At 42.7% G+C, this 19,403-nt stretch overlaps 1 protein-coding gene across 2 annotated transcripts in view; it reads right to left on the minus strand.

The window, feature by feature from the left end:
- atp9b (ATPase phospholipid transporting 9B) overlaps positions 1-19,403 on the minus strand; it is a 52,910-nt gene that overhangs the window by 7,354 nt on the left and 26,153 nt on the right. For both annotated transcript variants that reach the window (XM_055875962.1, XM_055875963.1), the window contains exons 12-21: positions 16,826-16,986; positions 16,252-16,394; positions 12,132-12,244; positions 10,407-10,685; positions 6,917-7,078; positions 3,418-3,510; positions 2,499-2,582; positions 2,098-2,268; positions 1,779-1,877; positions 1,567-1,656 (exon numbers count right to left, since the gene is read on the minus strand). In XM_055875962.1, the coding sequence (XP_055731937.1) occupies positions 1,567-1,656; positions 1,779-1,877; positions 2,098-2,268; positions 2,499-2,582; positions 3,418-3,510; positions 6,917-7,078; positions 10,407-10,685; positions 12,132-12,244; positions 16,252-16,394; positions 16,826-16,986 (1,395 nt within the window). The remainder of the gene's footprint in view (positions 1-1,566; positions 1,657-1,778; positions 1,878-2,097; positions 2,269-2,498; positions 2,583-3,417; positions 3,511-6,916; positions 7,079-10,406; positions 10,686-12,131; positions 12,245-16,251; positions 16,395-16,825; positions 16,987-19,403) is intronic.

Below are 19,403 nucleotides of genomic sequence, written 5' to 3' on the forward strand. Positions count from 1 at the left end.
CACCTGTGGGAGGAGAAACATACTGACACGCCAGCTCCACAAACTCATGCTCATAGTACCGCAGACACACCTGTGGGAGGAGAAACACACTGACACGCCAGCTCCACAAACTCATGCTCATAGTACCGCAGACACACCTGTGGGAAGAGAAACACACTGACACGCCAGCTCCACAAACTCATGCTCATAGTACCGCAGACACACCTGTGGGAAGAGAAACACACTGACACGCCAGCTCCACAAACTCATGCTCATAGTACCGCAGACACACCTGTGGGAAGAGAAACACACTGACACGCCAGCTCCACAAACTCATGCTCATAGTACCGCAGACACACCTGTGGGAGGAGAAACATACTGACACGCCAGCTCCACAAACTCATGCTCATAGTACCGCAGACACACCTGTGGGAGGAGAAACATACTGACACGCCAGCTCCACAAACTCATGCTCATAGTACCGCAGACACACCTGTGGGAAGAGAAACATACTGACACGCCAGCTCCACAAACTCATGCTCATAGTACCGCAGACACACCTGTGGGAGGAGAAACATACTGACACGCCAGCTCCACAAACTCATGCTCATAGTACCGCAGACACACCTGTGGGAAGAGAAACACACTGACACGCCAGCTCCACAAACTCATGCTCATAGTACCGCAGACACACCTGTGGGAAGAGAAACATACTGACACGCCAGCTCCACAAACTCATGCTCATAGTACCGCAGACACACCTGTGGGAAGAGAAACACACTGACACGCCAGCTCCACAAACTCATGCTCATAGTACCGCAGACACACCTGTGGGAAAAGAAACACACTGACACGCCAGCTCCACAAACTCATGCTCATAGTACCGCAGACACACCTGTAGGAAGAGAAACATAGTGACACGCCAGCTCCACAAACTCATTTGATTTGGAAAATGCAAACACATCCGGACCCACACAAGCACATTTACATCATGAAGTATTTACTGTACCATCTCTTCAGATCCATTCTTTTATACCTTTATTTAACGAGGCAAGTCAGTTAAGAACAAATTCTTATTGTCAATGACGGCCTAGGAACAGTGGGTTAACTGCTTTGTTCAGGGGCAGAACGACGGATTTTTACCTTGTCAGCTCAGGGATTATATCCAGCAATCTTTCGGTCACCAGTCCAACACTCTAACCACTAGGCTACCTGCCGCCCTGTCAATCAATGGTGTTATAATTAAGCAACAACGCCAGAGGGGGTGTGGTATATGGCCAATATACCACGGCTAAGGGCTGTTCTTCTGCACAACGCAAAGTGCCTGTATACAGCCCTTAGCCGTGGTATATTGGCACATATACCACAAATCCCAGAGATGCCTTATTGCTATTATAAACTGGTTACCTATGTAATTAGAGCAGCTCAAATAAATATTTTGTCATACCCGTGGTATACGGTCTGATATACCACGGCTGTTAGCCAATCAGCATTCAGGGCTCAAACCACTCAGTTGATGTTTTTTTGGCTGCATCTACATTACCATCTGCTTTGAGAGGTCTGTGAGAAGTGTTTGTGCTGTAGTACCTCCAAGGAGTCTCCAGAGATGACCAGAGCACAGTCGTGTTTCCTTCTGAAGGCATTGAGCTCCAGATGGGCCTCTCCTCTGTTGGAGACCTGCTCGAGAGCCAGGCAATACAATTAGTGGATGGGACAGATACAGGACCATTTCCTCATCCCTTTAACACTCATCAAGTGACAGATTATGATCTGAAGATGAAAAAGAAAGAGAAGCGAACCGATCTGAAGACATGAATATCTTGGCTTCTGGACACCAAATGGGAGCTTTTAGCGATACAAGTAGCTGTCTCCAGCTTATCCCCAGTAAGCATCCATATCTGAACAGAAAACAAAACCATGACAGGGAATTAGTGACATCATTAAAAGCACCATTTTATATTATACAAGGACTAGTCAGATTCTGGTATGACATGGAATGCCTCTTTTCCACAGCTAACATTATACTGTATATGGAAAGGACAGCGCAATATAAATGCAGCCAACATATAACAAGTTCACAGTTGTAGTAAAACACAGAAGGATAGTGTGGTCTCACACCTTGATCCCAGCGTTTCTGAGGAGCTCCAGGGTTGGCCTGACGTCAGCCTGTAGTTGGTCCTCAACCCCAGTCAAACACAGAAGCTCCATCTCCCTCTCCAGACTCTCTACCACTGCTGACACCTTCAGAGCCCGGTCATGGATACTCAGCTTGGCCTGGTTGTAACGGTTCTACACCAACACAGAGGGAAAGATAGTCAGTCAGTGAGGGAGGCAGAGACGAGAAAGGAAGTGATAACGAAAGAGATAGAAATCAAGTCATAAGATCAGAGAGAAATAAATAACCATTGCAAAAGTGTGTAGCGCATCGGGCAAAAGAGGGAAGGAAATAAGTGGAATGAGTAGGCAGCTCATTCGGTTTGAAGATTATTTTCAATTCAGCAGGACATTAAGTTTTGCACCTCAAAGTCTGTATACTGCTCTTCAGACAGAGATTTCTTAGCCACCACCAGGGTCCGAAGCCCTTCCCTGGCCATGTTCCCACACTGAGAACAAAAGAGGGGATAGTTAGGAGAGAGTGATGTAATATGATAAAACCAGAAATGACTGAACATTTGTAGAGACAAACGTACTCTGTATAGTCCAGTCAGATATATTGTTTGTTTCATAAATACGTGTTTCAACAAATTGCATATGGCATACAGTAGGTGTAACATCCGCTGAATAGCATACAGTACAGGCATAGATCATTTCATCTAATTGAGAGTCAGCTGCATCAGAACAGCACGTACAGTCAACCAACAAAGACAGAAATCAATGGGGAATAAAGTCGCCTCGGGAGAAAGTTCAGGAGGACACAAAACCCACATTTTATTGTTTCATATGAAACGCCAATGAGCTGAAAGTGACGCGCTGATTGCTTATTGACACGGTACCCATATAGCACCACTGCTTGGACAGTCTACGGGATATTACAGTCAATGGAACATCATTAACACCATTGTTAGGAATATGACATACTGGATGCGTCCCAAATGGCACCTTATTCCCTATATAGTGCATTATATTAAACCAACGCCCCCTGGTCAAAAATAGTGCACTAAATAGGGAATAGGGTGCAATTTGGGACGCATGCATTAATGCCTCCTAGGAAAGGAATCCACTTCATGTTGGTCACTAATTAAATCAAAAACAGCCCCTGGTCCTAAATGACTCAATATTGCCAATACAATTATGAACATACAGTATTGCACACCCAGTCATGGGTGGGCCTGTTGATCTTGTGATGAATGAATGTCCTGGTTAACAACAGAGGTAATTACCCTGCATGTGTTCGATACATTTTGTTCATACGTACAACAGTCTGGACGGAAGCCTTACCTCCTCCTCCAGCCAATCATTGTACTGCACGATACTCGCCATGGCAACATCAGCACCCTTCATATAAAACGTGACGTCACCTGTGGTCTCCTCCTAGAGCAAAATATGAGAGAAAATGTAGATGTATAATCATATGAAAAGCATTCCAGTGCCATTTAATACGAACATCAGACCTGAATTCAAATATCATTTTTTGATAATGTCTAGATGGGCGTTGCACCATCCTGACTTTTCTCCTGGTTCCATTAGAGCAGGAAAGCTCAACCAAGCACAGCTTAAGTATTTGAAATGATTTCAAATAGTATTTAAACCCAGGACTGACTAACACACCACACACACACACACACACAACCAGGCAAAAGTGTGGACACACCTACTCATTCAAGGGTTTTTATTTATTTTTTAGAATGTTCTACATTGTATAATAATAGTGATGACATCAGAACTATGAAATAATACATATGGAATCATGTAGCAACCAAAAAAGTCCAAATACAGTTGAAGTCGGAAGTTTACATACACTTAGGTTGGAGTCATTAAAACTAATTTTTCAACCACTCCACAAATTTCTTGTTAACAAACTATAGCTTTGGCAATTGTTTACAGACAGATTATTTAACTTAAAATTCACTGCGTCACAATTCCAGTGGGTCAGAAGTTTAAATACACTAAGTTGACTGTGCCTTTAAACAGCTTGGAAAATTCCAGAAAATGATGTCATGGCTTTAGAAGTTAATTGACATCATTTGAGTCAATTGGAGGTGTACCTGTAGATGTATTTCAAGCCTACCTTCAAACTCAGTGCCTCTTTGCTTGACATCATGGGAAAATCAAAAGAAATCAAGAAATCAAGTCTGGTTCATCCTTGGGATCAATTTCCAAACGCCTGAAGGTACCATGTTCATCTGTACAAACAATAGTACGCAAGTATAAACACCATGGGACCACGCAGCCGTCATAGCACTCAAGGAGATGTGTTCTGTCTCCTAGAGATGAACTTACTTTGGTGCAAAAAGTGCAAATCAATTCAAGAACAACAGCAAACAGCAAAGGACATTGTGAAGATGCTGGCGGTAACAGGTACAAAAGTATCTATATCCACAGTAAAACGAGTCCTATATCGACATAACCTGGAAGGCCGCTCAGCAAGGAAGAAGCCACTGCTCCAAAACCGCCATAAAAAATCCGGACTATGGTTTGGAACTGCACATGGGGACAAAGATCGTACTTTTTGGAGAAATGTCCTCTGGTCTGATGAAACAAAAATAGAACTGTTTGGCCATAATGACCATCGTTATGTTTGGAGGAAAAAGGGAGAAGCTTGCAAGCTGAAGAACACCATCCCAACAGTGAAGCACGGGGGTGGCAGCATCCTGTTGTGTGAGTGCTTTGCTGCAGGAGGGACTGGTGCACTTCACAAAATAGATGGCATCATGAGGATGGAAAATGATGCAGATATATTGAAGCAACATCTCAAGACATCAGTCAGGAAGTTAAAGCTTGGTTGCAAATGGGTCTTCCAAATGGACAATGACCTCAAGCATACTTCCAAAGTTGTGGCAAAATGGCTTAAGTACAACAAAGTCAAGGTATTGGAGTGGCCATCACAAAGCCCTGACCTCAGTCCTATAGAAAATGTGTGGGCAGAACTGAAAAGCGTGTGCAAGCAAGGAGGCCTACAAACCTCACTCAGTTACACCAGCTCTGTCAGGAGGAATGGGCCAAAATTCTCCCAACTTATTGTGGGAAGCTTGTGGAAGGCTACCCGAAGCGTTTGACCCAAGTTAAACAATTTAAAGGCAATGCTACCAAATACTAATTGAGTGTATGTAAACTTTTGACCCACTGAGAATGTGACGAAAGAAATAAAAGCTGAAATAAATTATTGTCTCTACTATTATACTGACATTTCACATTCTTAAAATAAAGTGGTGATCCTAACTGACCTAGGACAGGGAATTTTTACGAGGATTAAATGTCAGGAATTGTGAAAAACTGAGTTTAAATGTATTTGGCTAAGGTGTATGTAAACTTTCAACTTCAACTGTACATTTGAGATTTGAGATTCTTCAAAGTAGCCACCCTTTGCCTTGATGACAGCTTTGCACACGCTTGGCATTCTCTCAACCAGCTTCATGAGGTAATCACCTGGAATGCATTCCAATTAACAGGTGTGCCTTGTTAAAAGTTAATTTGTGGAATTTCTTTCCTTCTTAATGCATTTGAGCCAATCAGTTGTGACACGGTAGGGGTGGTATACAGAAAATAGCCCTATTTGGTAAAAGACCAAGTCCATATTATGGCAAGAACAGTTCAAATAAGCAAAGAAAATGACAGTCCATCATTACTTTAAGACATGAAGGTCAGTCAATGCGGAAAATTTCAAGAAATTTGACAGTTTCTTCAAGTGCAGTCACAAAAACCATTAAGCGTTATGATTAAACTGGCTCATGAGGACCGCCACAGAAAATTAAGACAAAGTTACCTCTGCTGCAGAGGATAAGTTCATTAACGTTAGTAGCCTCAGAAATTGCAGCCCAAACAAATGCTTCACAGAGTTCAAGTAACAGACACATCTCAACATCAACTGTTCAGAGGAGACTGCGTGAATCAAGCCTTCATGGTCAAATTGCTGCAAAGAATCCACTACTAAAGGACACCAATAAGAAGAAGAGACTTGCTTGGGCCAAGAAACACAAGCAATGGACATTAGACCGGTGAAAATATGTTCTTTGGTCTGATGAGTGCAAATTTGAGATTTTTGGTTCCAACCGCCGTGTTTTTGTGAGACGCAGAGTAGGTGAACTGATGATCTCCGCATTTGTGGTTCCCACTGTGAAGCATGGAGGAGGAGGTGTGATGGTGCTTTACTAGTGACACTGTATGTTATTTATGTTGAATTCAAGGCACTCTTAACCAGCATGGCTACCACAGCATTCTGCAGCGATACGCCATCCCATCTGGTTTTTGCTTAGTGAGACTATAATTTATTTTTCAACAGAACAACGACCCAACACACCTCCAGGCTGTGTAAGGGCTATTTGACCAAGGAGAGTGATGGAGTGCTGCATCAGATGACCTGGCCTCCACAATTACCCGACCTCGACCCAATTGAGATGGTTTGGGATGAGTTGGACCGCAGAGTGAAGGAAAAGCGGGCCAACAATTGCTCAACATATGTGGGAACTCCCTCAAGACTGTTGGAAAAGCATTCCAGGTGAAGCTGGTTAAGAGAATGCCAAGAGTGTGCAAAGCTGTCATCAAGGCAAAAGGTGGCTACTTTGAAGAATCTCAAATATATTTTGATTTGTTTAAAATGTTTTTGGTTACTACATGATTCCATATGTGTTATTTCATAGTTTCGATGTCTTTACTATTATTCTACAATGTAGAAAATAGTACAAATAAAGAAAAACCCTGGAATGAGTAGGTGTGTCCAAACTTTTTACTGGTACTGTAGTTTTGTTGACCATTTCATGGGTGGTAACTACATCCATACCCTGATGATGATGCCCATCCTCTTGCTCTCTGAGGTGAAGGGGAAGATCTGCAGGATGTAGTAGGTTAGGACCTGTCCTGCTGGGGTCTTCAGCTGCAGGGAGGTCAGGTCCCTGTTCACCAGAGTCAGCCCTACGCTCTCCGTCCACCGCACCAGCGCCACCTGAAGAGGAGCAACGTGCACACACACAGTAAGGTCAATGGTCAGGAAGACACCTGCACAGACCCAGGCCCTCTGTGCCTCTCACTAGGGGCTAGCTACGGGTCCACATAGAGGGTTCAGAGGTCAAGGTTAGGGGCTCTGTGTACGCTCACAGGGTCAACTTCCTGATCGCCTTGAATCAAAGGAAACACACAGGAAAGTAACTGGTTCATTGTTAAGTATCATTCACAGCTGAGAGGGAATACAATGAGACACAGAAGGAGGCTGATGGCCTCATAGTAACAGAAGGACTATTAAACTATAATTCAGTGTCCAATTATTACACAATACAAGAATGGCGAATATTCCTGAAGTCATAGGCTATGCTTTAGATTAAGACATATGGGGAAGGGACAAATGTGTTATCCAGGACCATTCTAATGGTTGATAAACAAAAGACTATGCACATTTGGATAATTTGTCAGTCCAATTATCTTAAGTATCACTTTGCAGTCAAAAAGTATAAAAGGTAACATGGCCAATAATTGAAACAGAAAGGCAAGCACTAAAACTGGCCTCTACTTAGTTATCATAATGAACGGGGATCTTTGTGAGCGTGCCCCTTCCCCAATAATGGGGCATATGCTCAACCGCAGCTTCATGTAAGCAACCTACACATCAATGCTCAGTGTGCCAAAATATATATTTTCTGTGGTTTAACAACTGGTTGTATTACACACCGTTGAAATACAATAACATGCTCTGCATTTCAAAATAGAGTCCAGTACACTATTGTGACGCAGTACAGCCCTTTACTGGATATAACCCAAAACCCTCAAGCATCCACAGTTGTAATATTGATAGTTTGTTGCCTTACAAATACTCTGTATACAATGCTCTAGGTGCCTTATCTCTGGAGTGGAGTCCATTCACAAACAGAGGAGTGTTTTTCTGTTTGTAATTTCCCTCCCTCTCCTCAGCAGGAACTCCTGCCCCCCAAGTGAGTGTTCAGCTGCACACGACTCAATTCTCCACGGGTTCATTTTCAATTTGCTCACTCAAAGGTTGTTATTATACTCCTGACCTACAAATTGGAACTTCCTGCTAATACCCCATCATTTCTTTCTGGTTCCCCTTTGAGGTCCGTGCTAGAGCTGGCTATATTTACTCAACACACATCTGTGAATCATAATCGCATGGGCGTACGTGCGGCACATATGTGTGTACAAATGCGTACAGAGTCAGGATTTAATATCTACCTCCTCAATCAAGTTTATCAGCTCCATGGGAACTGTTTAAAGCCATGTCAACTTTGATACAAACTGTATGTAAATCATGTGTTACACAAGTAATGTAAGAGACTACCCGTGACTACTTGACGACAATGGCAGACCGGTTTAAAGTACCCAATCAATCATTTCAATAGCATTCCCAAAGTTCTAGTGAGCATGTAGATCAACATGGCAGAGCTGCATTTAAAAAGGAGCAGCAGCCTAAGCATTTCATGATGAAAATGGATCTGTAATAGCTCAATTCTTCCCACCGTGTCATTACCAAATCAGAACTAGGATTTTAACAGCACTCACTTAATATCATTCTCTTAATTGATTTAGGGTGGTCAACATTCAAAATACTAGCATGTGGCACTGTCGCTATCACATTAAAACTTGTGCACTTATGTAAAACATTCACACATGCTGACTCTGTAGATAAATGTCCAGATTTGCAGTTTGATTTGGTCACCGATTGAAAAGGTCAATCAGGGACTTGCATATGCAAGTGACAATACTCAACCAGCCAAACCAATGAATTGCTCCTTTGCCTGGTACTCCCATTTGGGTCCCCTTTTTTTCCATCGGATATCCTATTACCTCCTATTGGAGATGATAAACTCCTACTTCACGAGACTCCACGGTCATTAAATGCCACGGTCAAACATTCTCGGGCCAGTTCCGAATGGCACCCTATTCACTATAGGCCCTGTTCCAAAGTAGCGGACTACACAGGGAATAGGGTGCCATTTGAGACGCAACCCCCTCCTCTGACATCACAGGGTCAGAGGTTAGAGCAGGGCCCTGTTCACAGCGTGGTTGACCAGAAGGTCAACTGACCCCTGACCTCGGGTCGGCCCACTTCATCTCCTTAATGACGGCTCATTACATTAGAGAGAGTCGGCTAATTAAATATGGGCCTCGTAGCGCTGCGCTGACCGGGCTCTGCCACTGTTGTCAATGAGGCTGAGGTTAGAGGGAGAGGGAAAGGAGAGCTAAGGGGAGAGAGAAAGAACAAAGAGAGCGAGGAGGAGAGAGCGAGGAGGAGAGAGAGAGATGTGAGGAGAGATGTGAGCAGAGATGGAGAGGAAAAGAGACACAGATAGGGGTGAGGGGGAACTGAACAACCACAGACCCTTCTCATCGTCTCTCAGAGAAAATTAAATATTGATCAATCCAAGCAGTGCCAGACAATAGAGGGAGATAGAGCCGAGTGTAAGGGGAAATAAATAAATATACACATGAAGGTGGGACAGGACGGACGGGCAGGCAGGCAATTCCAGAGCAGACAAAAAGGGAAACCGAGATATATCTTTTGTAACCGTTTTATCTTCATTTTGACTGCTAGGTTGAGCTCGAGCCCAGTGCAAGTCAAGGTAAGTGTCACAAAGGCTTCACAAACTCATTGGGTCATGGGTGAGAAACACTTCAATGGCCCTGAACACTGTACTATATGGTGGGATTAGCGATCCTTTGATATGTATTGAATATTTATGACAAAGTTACATGGCGAAGAGTCCTCCTCATCCAGCAATCTGTCCTTGTGTCCTGTATGTATTCAATATTCATCCAGGACTTTCTTGGATTTATCAAATAAAATAGCAACCATATTTCCATCAGAATGGGCAGTAAATAATTGGGTAAGCAGCGCCTGGTACTCATAAACGGCCCTACTCTAGGATTACACAGACAGACACGCAGAGGAAGGTGACGCCACAGGACTGCCGTTGGGGTCTTTATCAGGCCATATTCTTCCTTAATTAGAGATACAAATTCTAAAGGACACAAACGCCGCTGATTAAAATAGCTTAACCTCTGACAACTTTATGGCCTCTGAGTTAACCTGGGCCTCAATGGAATGGCCATTATGACAAACTACAAAGATCATTTAGTGTTGAAGACGGACATCAGAGAGAAACCGGGGTCGTATCCAGTAGCCACTAAACGGAAACAATGGACTGAAACAGGGAGGGGCTACGTGTACTCGTCCAATAAGAAACGCTTGTGTCGGTTTTCCGTTGCGAAACATTTTGCTTCGGTGTGCGCAATGAATACAACTCGGTGGAGTTAGAGCTGACCTCGTCAGGGCTGGAGGCCTGATAGGTGCGGTTGTCGTCGCTGAAGTCCTGGTCGGCCTCGGCGGCAGTGGACTCCGTCTCCCCGTTGACGCTGGCGTGGGACTCGTAGACGGGCGTGACGTTGTGGCACAGCGCGATGGCCTTCACCGCCTCGTGGATACGGCTGCTGACGCTCCTGCGGACCTTGGGGGCCGTCGCCTTGGGGGCCTGGGCTGGCTGGGGCTTCCTGGATGGGGTGGAGCTGCTGCTGCTGTTGGACTGCTGTGTCTGGGAGCTCGGCTGTGGAGACAAAGTACACCACTTTTGTTATTATTCTGCATACAGGGAGTGGACTATGATTACATGAAAAACAGACATTCCCTATTGGGAGATCCACATAGCACTGGGCCACATTCAGTTGGCAAACGTTCTCGAATGTTGCAGATAGAAATGCCATGACTAGAGTCAACATGACTCCTTGTTCTACATGTTGGATTAGCATGTTTGTTCTACATAGCATATTTATATCTGATTGTTCCAAAACGTGTTCTCTGACAACTCCCATCAATTCAACTCAGTGGCGTCTCACGGGCAGCCCGCTGTGCCAGCTAGGTTTGACAGAGTTGACGTGTTCCACTGAAGCGGATGGTTTCGCCTTATTAACCCTTATTGCTGCTAGAAAGAGAGACTCCTACAAAGACGCAAAATGGAAACACTTCAGCAAGCCTACTACAATGGAGTGCTCACTTCACTATGAAGAATGGGAGAGGTAGTCAGTCAAGTTATGAGAGCTCCTTTTATTGCCAGCTGCCATTAACATCATGTTTCATTTCATCCCTCTCTCTCTCTCTTTACAGAATACCCTTCACTCTCTCTCTCGGTTTTAATCACTTACACCGGGGTGGGTAAAAAAATGTCTGATTAAAGGGTTAAACCTCTATGTCTACCTTGACATCTGTAGTGAATAGATTACTTCCGAGTTGGCAGATCAACTGCGATGTAACAATGGCATCACCGTAGCTTTGCACATGATATTAAATTGATTTATTCCTATGAATTACATAATGTTTACAGATGCCTGCATAATTCAATTTCCCACATTGATATCTATATGCCCTTTGTTCGTCACAAACCATTACCCGCAGGGACCTATAATGAGGTTATGATAGATTTCCACGTAGCGCTACAATCAACCTCTGACCCTCGCTGTCATCTCAGTAATAAAGGGAACATGAAAAACACCAGCACGACAAATCAATGGGGCTGAAGCGTTAGCTGCTATTGAGTAGGGAGCTAAAAAGACTCATCTTTCATTAGCCAAGCTTAAACAGAGTGCAGGCAGATGGTTCCATCCTCAGCACAGCTGTTAGGGGCCTGCCCGAGTGTGAACAATATCATTCTGTCATGCCTTCGTCTAGAGATCAACCACCTAGAGGGAACGCTGGTTTTTACTGTACGTCGGTGTAACGCTCAGGGACTGAGCTTGAATGAACAATGAAAAGGGCCAAGACGAGTAGTGGAAAGACAGGTTTGACTAAGTGTCTCTTTAGGAGGAGTCGTGAGCCATGATCTCTCCTGGTACCAATGAAAGTGAATAAAACAAAGAGATCAATAGCTAATCTATCTCCTGTTTATTCCCCTAAATGACAGGCGATGAATGCACATGTTTACTAAAGTTCCTCCAATTCAGTGAACCATTTAAGAACAATCCTGAGAATGTGACCCTAAATGGTAGAGTATGATCACCTGTGCGTACGACCGCCCTATATGGCTCTGTATCTCGTCCATGGTGTCCGTCCCATAGGACACTGTCCCCAGGTGCAGCCGCTTGAAGATCATCTCGTTCTGTGTCAGAGTGCCTTCAATTCACAAAGCAGAATGAAGTCAGATTCGTATTAGAGGCAAACAGGGTTAATGAGCAAGAGAGTCTCTATACCAGCACATCATTCACATACTGCTGCTCGTGGAGTCATTTTTGAGTGGGTCATGTAGGCATTCTTATAGCTACAGTGTTACCCCTAGGATTTCTTTCAGCATTGGTGGCAGAGTTTAGTGGGGGGGGGGGGGGGGGGTCAGACATTTGTCCTCAGAAGAATGCCTAATGACCACGTACCATCATGCATCTCATTACCCGTATGGACTCCCTGTCCTCTCCAACCAACCCACCACAGCATACAAGAGACACTGAGTGTTCCGACTAAAAACGACTGAAAATGGAGGCAGCGGCTCTCGTTGAATGGATGCTGCTTGCCAGAATGTGTATTGATACAGCGTAAATCTGATTAGGGGGCAACTACCTTCCAATAACATCACGGGCTCACAAGGTTATCCAATTCTAATGGATTGATCGTTTTTGCTTTCTTTCCATGTGATTTAACTATCAACTGGGACAAATAGGTAAGGAGGCTGGCTAATCTATTCCTACCACCCCTAGAGTTGATCACTTTGATATAAGGTTCGGTTCTTGGAAAGGACACTCATTTGTTCTAAAAGAGTCAGAGAAAGAATACATGTAGAATAAACAAAAGAGAAATGAACTAACAATCTCATGTGAATTCTATATTTTCAGGGATGCAAACAGGTGAGGGCCCCAAAAGGTGACCACATTTTTGGGGGGCACGGAAATGAGTGAAAAATCCATGTGAAGTGCAAGAACATTTGGTTATTTTTTGAGAATAACAAGTCCAGAATACAGATATGAAAATAGTGTCCTGGTGTAAGGGGGAGTAGGGCTCTTTGGTCTGCGTTCATCATAACATGTCAGACAATAATGCATCAGTCTTCAATGCAGCTGCATCTGACAAGTTGCTCTATAGAGGTGCATAAAGAAGGAGGACATTAGCACAATGAAAGTACTTGAAGGCTGCTGCCCTATGTACATAGTCATGGAGCACAGGTCATTTTAATCATGTTTACATACTGTTTAACCCACTTCATATGTATACTGTATTCTAGTCAAGGCATATCCTTTATAACTAACACTGTATATGTACTTTTCTTCAGATATACTACATGTTCTATCCATATACTGTCGATATTGTCTATACATCCCATATACATACATATACAGTACCAGTCAAAAGTTTGGACACACACGGATTTAAGGGTTTTTCTTTATATTTGACTATTTTCTACATTGTAGAACAATAGTGAAGATATCAAAACTATGAAATAACACACATGGAATCATGCAGTAACCCAAAAAGTTAAACAAATCAAAATATATTTGAGATTTGAGATTCTTCAAAGTAGCCAGCCTTTGCCTTGATGACAGCTTAGAACACTTGGCATTCTTCAAAACTGTTGGAAAAGCATTCCAAGTGAAGCTGGTTGAGAGCATGCAAAGAGTGTGCAAAGCTGTCATCAAGGCATATAATATACATAGGGGGATCTTGGGATCTCCCCACTGTATATACACACATACAGTTGAAGTCGGAAGATTACATACACTTATGTTGGAGTCATAAAACTTGTTTTTCAACCACTCCACAAATTTCATGTTAACAATCTATAGTTTTGGCAAGTCAGTTAGGACATCTACTTTGTGCATGACACAAGTAATGTTTACAGACAGATTATTTCACTTAAAATGCACTGTGTCACAATTCCATGGGTCAGAAGTTTACATACACTAAGTTGACTGTGCCTTTAAACAGCTTGGAAAATTCCATAAAATGATGTCATGGCTTTAGAAGCTTCTGATAGGTTAATTGACATAATTTAAGTCAATTGGAGGTGCACCTGTGGATGTATTGAAGGCCTACCTTCAAACTCAGTGCCTCTTTGCTTGACATCATGGAAAAAATGAAGAAATCAGCCAAGACCACAGTAAAAATAATTGTTGACCTCCACAAGTCTGGTTCATCCATAGGAGCAATTTCCAAATGCCTGAAGGTACCACGTTCATCTGTACAAACAATAGTATGCATGTCTAAACACCATGGGACCAGGCAGCCGTCATACCGCTCAGGAAGGAGACGCGTTCTGTCTCCTAGAGATGAACCTACTTTGGTGCGAAAAGTGCAAATCAATCCCAAAACAACAGCAAAGGAACTTGTGAAGATGCTGGAGGAAACGGGTACAAAAGTATCTATATCCACAGTAAAACGAGTCCTATAATCGACATAACCTGAAAGGCCGCTCAGCAAGGAAGAAGCCATTGCTCCAAAACCGCCATACAGAAGCCAGACTACGGTTTGCAACTGCACATGAGGACAAAGATTGTACTGTTTGGAGAAATGTCCTCTGGTCTGATGAAACAAAAATAGAACTGTTTGGCCAGAATGACCATCGTTATGTTTGGAGGAAAAAGGGGGAGGCTTGCAAGCCGAAGAACACCATACCGTGAAGCACGGGGGTGGCAGCATCATGTTGTGGGGTGCTTTGCTGCAGGAGGGACTGGTGCACTTCAAAGTAGATGACATCATGAGGATGGAAAATTATGTGGATATATTGAAGGAACATCTCAAGACATCAGTCAGGAAGTTAAAGCTTGGTCGCAAATGGGTCTTCCAAATGGACAATGACCCCAAGCATACTTTTAAAGTTGTGGCAAAATGGCTTAAGGACAACAAAGTCAAGGTATTGGAGTGGCCATCACAAAGCCCTGACCTCAATCCTATAGAAAATATGTGGGCAGAACTGAAAAAGCTTGTACGAGCAAGGAGGCCTACAAACCTGACTCAGTTACACCAGCTCTGTCAGAAGGAATGGTCCAAAATTCACCCAACTTATTGTGGGAAGCTTGTGGAAGGCTACCCAAAACGTTTGACCCAAGTTAAACAATTTAAAGGCAATGCTACCAAATACTAATTGAGTGTATGTATATTTCTGACCCACTGGGAATGTGATGAAAGACATAAAAGCTGAAATAAATCATTGTCTCTACTATTATTCTGACATTTCACATTCTTAAAATAAAGTGGTGATCCTAACTGACCTAAGAAAGGGAATTTTTAAATGTCAGGAATTGTGAAAAAGATGTAAACTTCCGACTTCAACTGTATATTCAGGACTCTGACATTGCTCATCCTATATTTCTTAATTCCATTCTTTTACTTTTTAGATGTGTATTATTGTGAATTGTTAGATATTACTGCACTGTTGGCGCTAGGAACATAACTATTTCGGTACACCCGCAATAACATCTGCTAAATATGTGTATGCTACCAATACAATTTTATTTGAAGTATTTGAGGGTTCTAATGATAAGACATGAATGAAAGTTCATGAATAAAAGGTTTTAAGAGTGTTATATGCTCAATCAAGCACATTGTACCCTAAAATATGAGTGGCTTTAGTGAGGCAAAAATGTTTAGCTGCCCCTTTAAGGACGGTAGGTTGCCATGGTAACTGTTGAGAATCTCTGACATCTCTTGGCTAAGTTAGCAGTTGCATCAATCGCAAACTAACATTGAAAAATAACCTAGCATGTGAACAAAACTATGTATATAGCCAAGAAACACTATGACAAAGTCACACTTTAGTAGACCTTCTGGAAAATCCGACCAACTATGCCTATGTGCGTCCCAATTTGTTTTATTTCAGCACCACACTCATAGTGCCACAGCCCCCCAGTTTGTGGCGTGGAGAGATGACAGAGCCTACCCACGAAGCACTCACTCTGATATGACATAGCTGACATCACATATATGACAACTCTTTCTTTGACATTCTTTTTGTAGGATGCGTTGGGATGCACTCTGCGCACAGTGAATGATTTCGATATGAGAAACTACACAGATCTACACGATTCATGTGGATGGCCTATTTTGCGATCAAAACAGAGAATAACGCCGAAAAGCGACAGGCTTGTATCCCTGATGGGAACATTTGGTCATACTACAGTGGCTGTGTGTCCTGTCACCTGTTTTGTCAGTCAGTAGGTACACCAGACGGCCCAGCTCCTCAGGAATGGTACTGGTCCGTACCACGGTACCAGGGATGTTTTCATCTTTCATGATCATCCAACCGTAGGCCGACTTCCCCATGTCCAGATTGACACGCAGGCTGCAGATACAAATAAAACAGAGGTCAAGTCAAATATGTGTTAAGCAAAATATGTTTTAAGCAAGCAAAATGAAATCCAACTACCATGATTCTACTCAAACAACTTCACCCAATAATATACGATTAGAAAGGTAAAAAAATGTAAAACATTACAAGCATAATTGAAAAATATATGGCACATGGTGATAGGTGGGTTGGGCTGAGTGTCTGGAGGATTAAAGAGCTTATGTTTGGTAATGTATTATTGTTATGTGACTGCTTTATATAAAAGTACCATGTATGTCAAATGTATATGTAAAATGTATGTATGTAGCAAAAAAGCTGCAAAAAAAACTAAGAAATTTGTCCTCCAGAGAGGGGTTAATAAAAAATTATTATAAATAATGTTACCCAACAAGAGTCTATACTGTGTCTACCTCTATGTGCTGTACCTGATGGGGATGATGTAGGAGAATAGCACAATGAAGCGGAACAGGTTGCGAAACCAGGGGCCCACAAAGCCCTGCACCGCTACCATGACAATAGACAGGACCACCTGAGCCAGGAACAGAGCCTTGGTAAGGCGGTTCAGCTCCAGGTCCAGCAGACCCACCTGTAGAGGTGAAAGAGGTCAGGGTTCAGATGTTAAAGGTCAGGGTCAGAGCCACAGGTTAAAAAGACAGACAAATCCTCCACTGGGACTAGATATGCTTGGCTTCATTGACTCTTTATGTATGCATGTATTTATTATGGATCCCCATTGGCAGCAGCTACTGTTCCTTGGGTCCTGCCATATTAACTTCCTATGGATAGGGGGCAGCATTTTCACGTTTGGATGAAAAGCATGCCCAGAGTAAACTGCCTCCTACTCAGTCCCAGATGCTAATATATGCATATTATTAGTAGTATTTGATAGAAAACACTCTGAAGTTTCTAAGACTGTTTGAATCATGTTTGTAACTATAACAGAACTTATTTGGCAGGCAAAACCCCGAGGACAAACCATTCAGATATTTTTTTTTGAGGTCACTCTCTTTTCAATGGGGTTTCATTGGGAATCCAGATTTCTAAAGGGACCTTCCTGCAGTTCCTATCGCTTCCACTGGATGTCAAGTCTTTAGAAATTGGTTGAGGTTTTTCCTTTGAGAAATGAAGAAGTAGCCATGTTCAGAATGAGGCTCGAGTGAAGTGTACTGTTTGTTAGAGGCGCGTGACAAGATAGCATGCTACACATTGTTTTCCTCCGGTATTGAACACAGATCATGCCGTCTTCAATTTTATCGGTTATTTACGGAAAAAATACCTAAAGTTGTATTACAAAAGTAGTTTGAAATGTAACTTGTAGTCATGTTGGGTGAGTTGGAACCAGTGTTTTTCTGGATCAAACGCGCCAAATAAATGGACATTTTGAATATATATCGACAGAATTAATCGAACAAAAGGACCATTTGTGATGTTTATGGGACATATTGGAGTGCCAACAGAAGCTCATCAAAGGTAAGGCATGAATTATATCTTTATTTCTGCGTTTTGTGTCGCACCGGGAGGGTTGAAATATGTTGGTCTGTGATTGTTAGCTGGGGTGCTATCCTCAGATAATAGCATTGTTTGCTTTCGCCGTAAAGCATTTTTGAAATCTGACACGTTGGCTGGATTCACAACAAGTGTAGCTTTAATTTGGTATATTGAATGTGTGATTTCATGAAAGTTAAATTTTTATAGTAATTTATTTGAATTTGTCGCTCTGCATTTTCACTGGATGTTGGCCAGGTGGGACACTACCGTCCCACATATCCCAGAGAGGTTAAAACAGACCGCTCGGTGCATTCAACATGTAAATACTTCCCACAAATACAAGTAGTGATGAAGTCAATTTCTCCTCTACTTTGAGCCAGGAGAGATTGACGTTAGCTCTCCAAGTACATTTAATGGCCAGCCGTGTTGCCCTGTTCTGGGCTAATTGTAATTTGTAAGTCCCTCTTTATGGCACCTGACCACACGACTGGACAGTAGTCCATGTGCGACAAAACTAAGGCCTGCCTTGCTGATAGCATTATTAAGAAGGCAGAGCAGTGCTTTATTATGGAGAGACTTCTCCCCATCTTAGCTACTGCTCCATTAATATATTTTGACCATGACAGTTAACAATCCAGTGTTACTCCAAGCAGTTTAGTCATCTCAACTTGCTCAATTCACACATTATTCATTACATTTAGTTGAGGGTTAGGGTTTAGTGAAGGATTTGTTTATGAAATATTTAGGACTAACATTTTATATTGCCACCTAATATATTTCTTGCCACCCATTCTAAAACGGACTGCAGCTCTTTGTTAAGTGTATTGCTGTATTGACTGACGTGTATAGTGTCGAGTCATCCGCATACTCAAAACCAGTGGCATGTCATTTGCAAAGATTGAAAAAAGTAAAAGGGGCCTAGACAGATGCCCTGGGGAATTCCTGATTCTACCTGGATTATGTTGGAGAAGCCTCCATTAAAGAACATCCTCTGTGTTCTGTTAGACAGGTAAAGCTTTATCCACAATATAGCAGGGGGTGTAAAGCCACAACACACATTTTTCCAGCAGCAGACTGATGGATGTCAAAAGACACACTGTGCAGCAAAACAGCTCCCACAATCTTTTTATCACCAATTTCTCTCTGCCAATCCTCAGTCATTTGTGTAAGTGCCGTACATGTTGAATGCCCTTCCCTATAAGTGTGCTGAAAGTCTGTTGTCAATTTGAATGCTGTAAAATAGCATTGTATCTTGTCAAGCACAATTCTTTCCAAAAGTTTACTACGGGTTGGTAACAGGCTGATTGGTCAGCTATTTGAGCCAGTAAAGGGGGCTTTACTATTCTTGGGTAGCAGAATTACTGTTACCTCCCTCCAGGCCTGAGGGCACACACTTTCTTGTAGGCTTGGATTGAAGATATGGCAAATAGGAGTGGTAATATCGTCCACTATTATCCTCACTAATTTTCCATTCAAGTTGTCAGACCCAGGTGGCTTGTCATTGTCGATAGACAC

Source organism: Salvelinus fontinalis, chromosome 22 (assembly GCF_029448725.1).
Source record: "Salvelinus fontinalis isolate EN_2023a chromosome 22, ASM2944872v1, whole genome shotgun sequence".
Lineage (NCBI taxonomy): Eukaryota > Metazoa > Chordata > Actinopteri > Salmoniformes > Salmonidae > Salvelinus > Salvelinus fontinalis.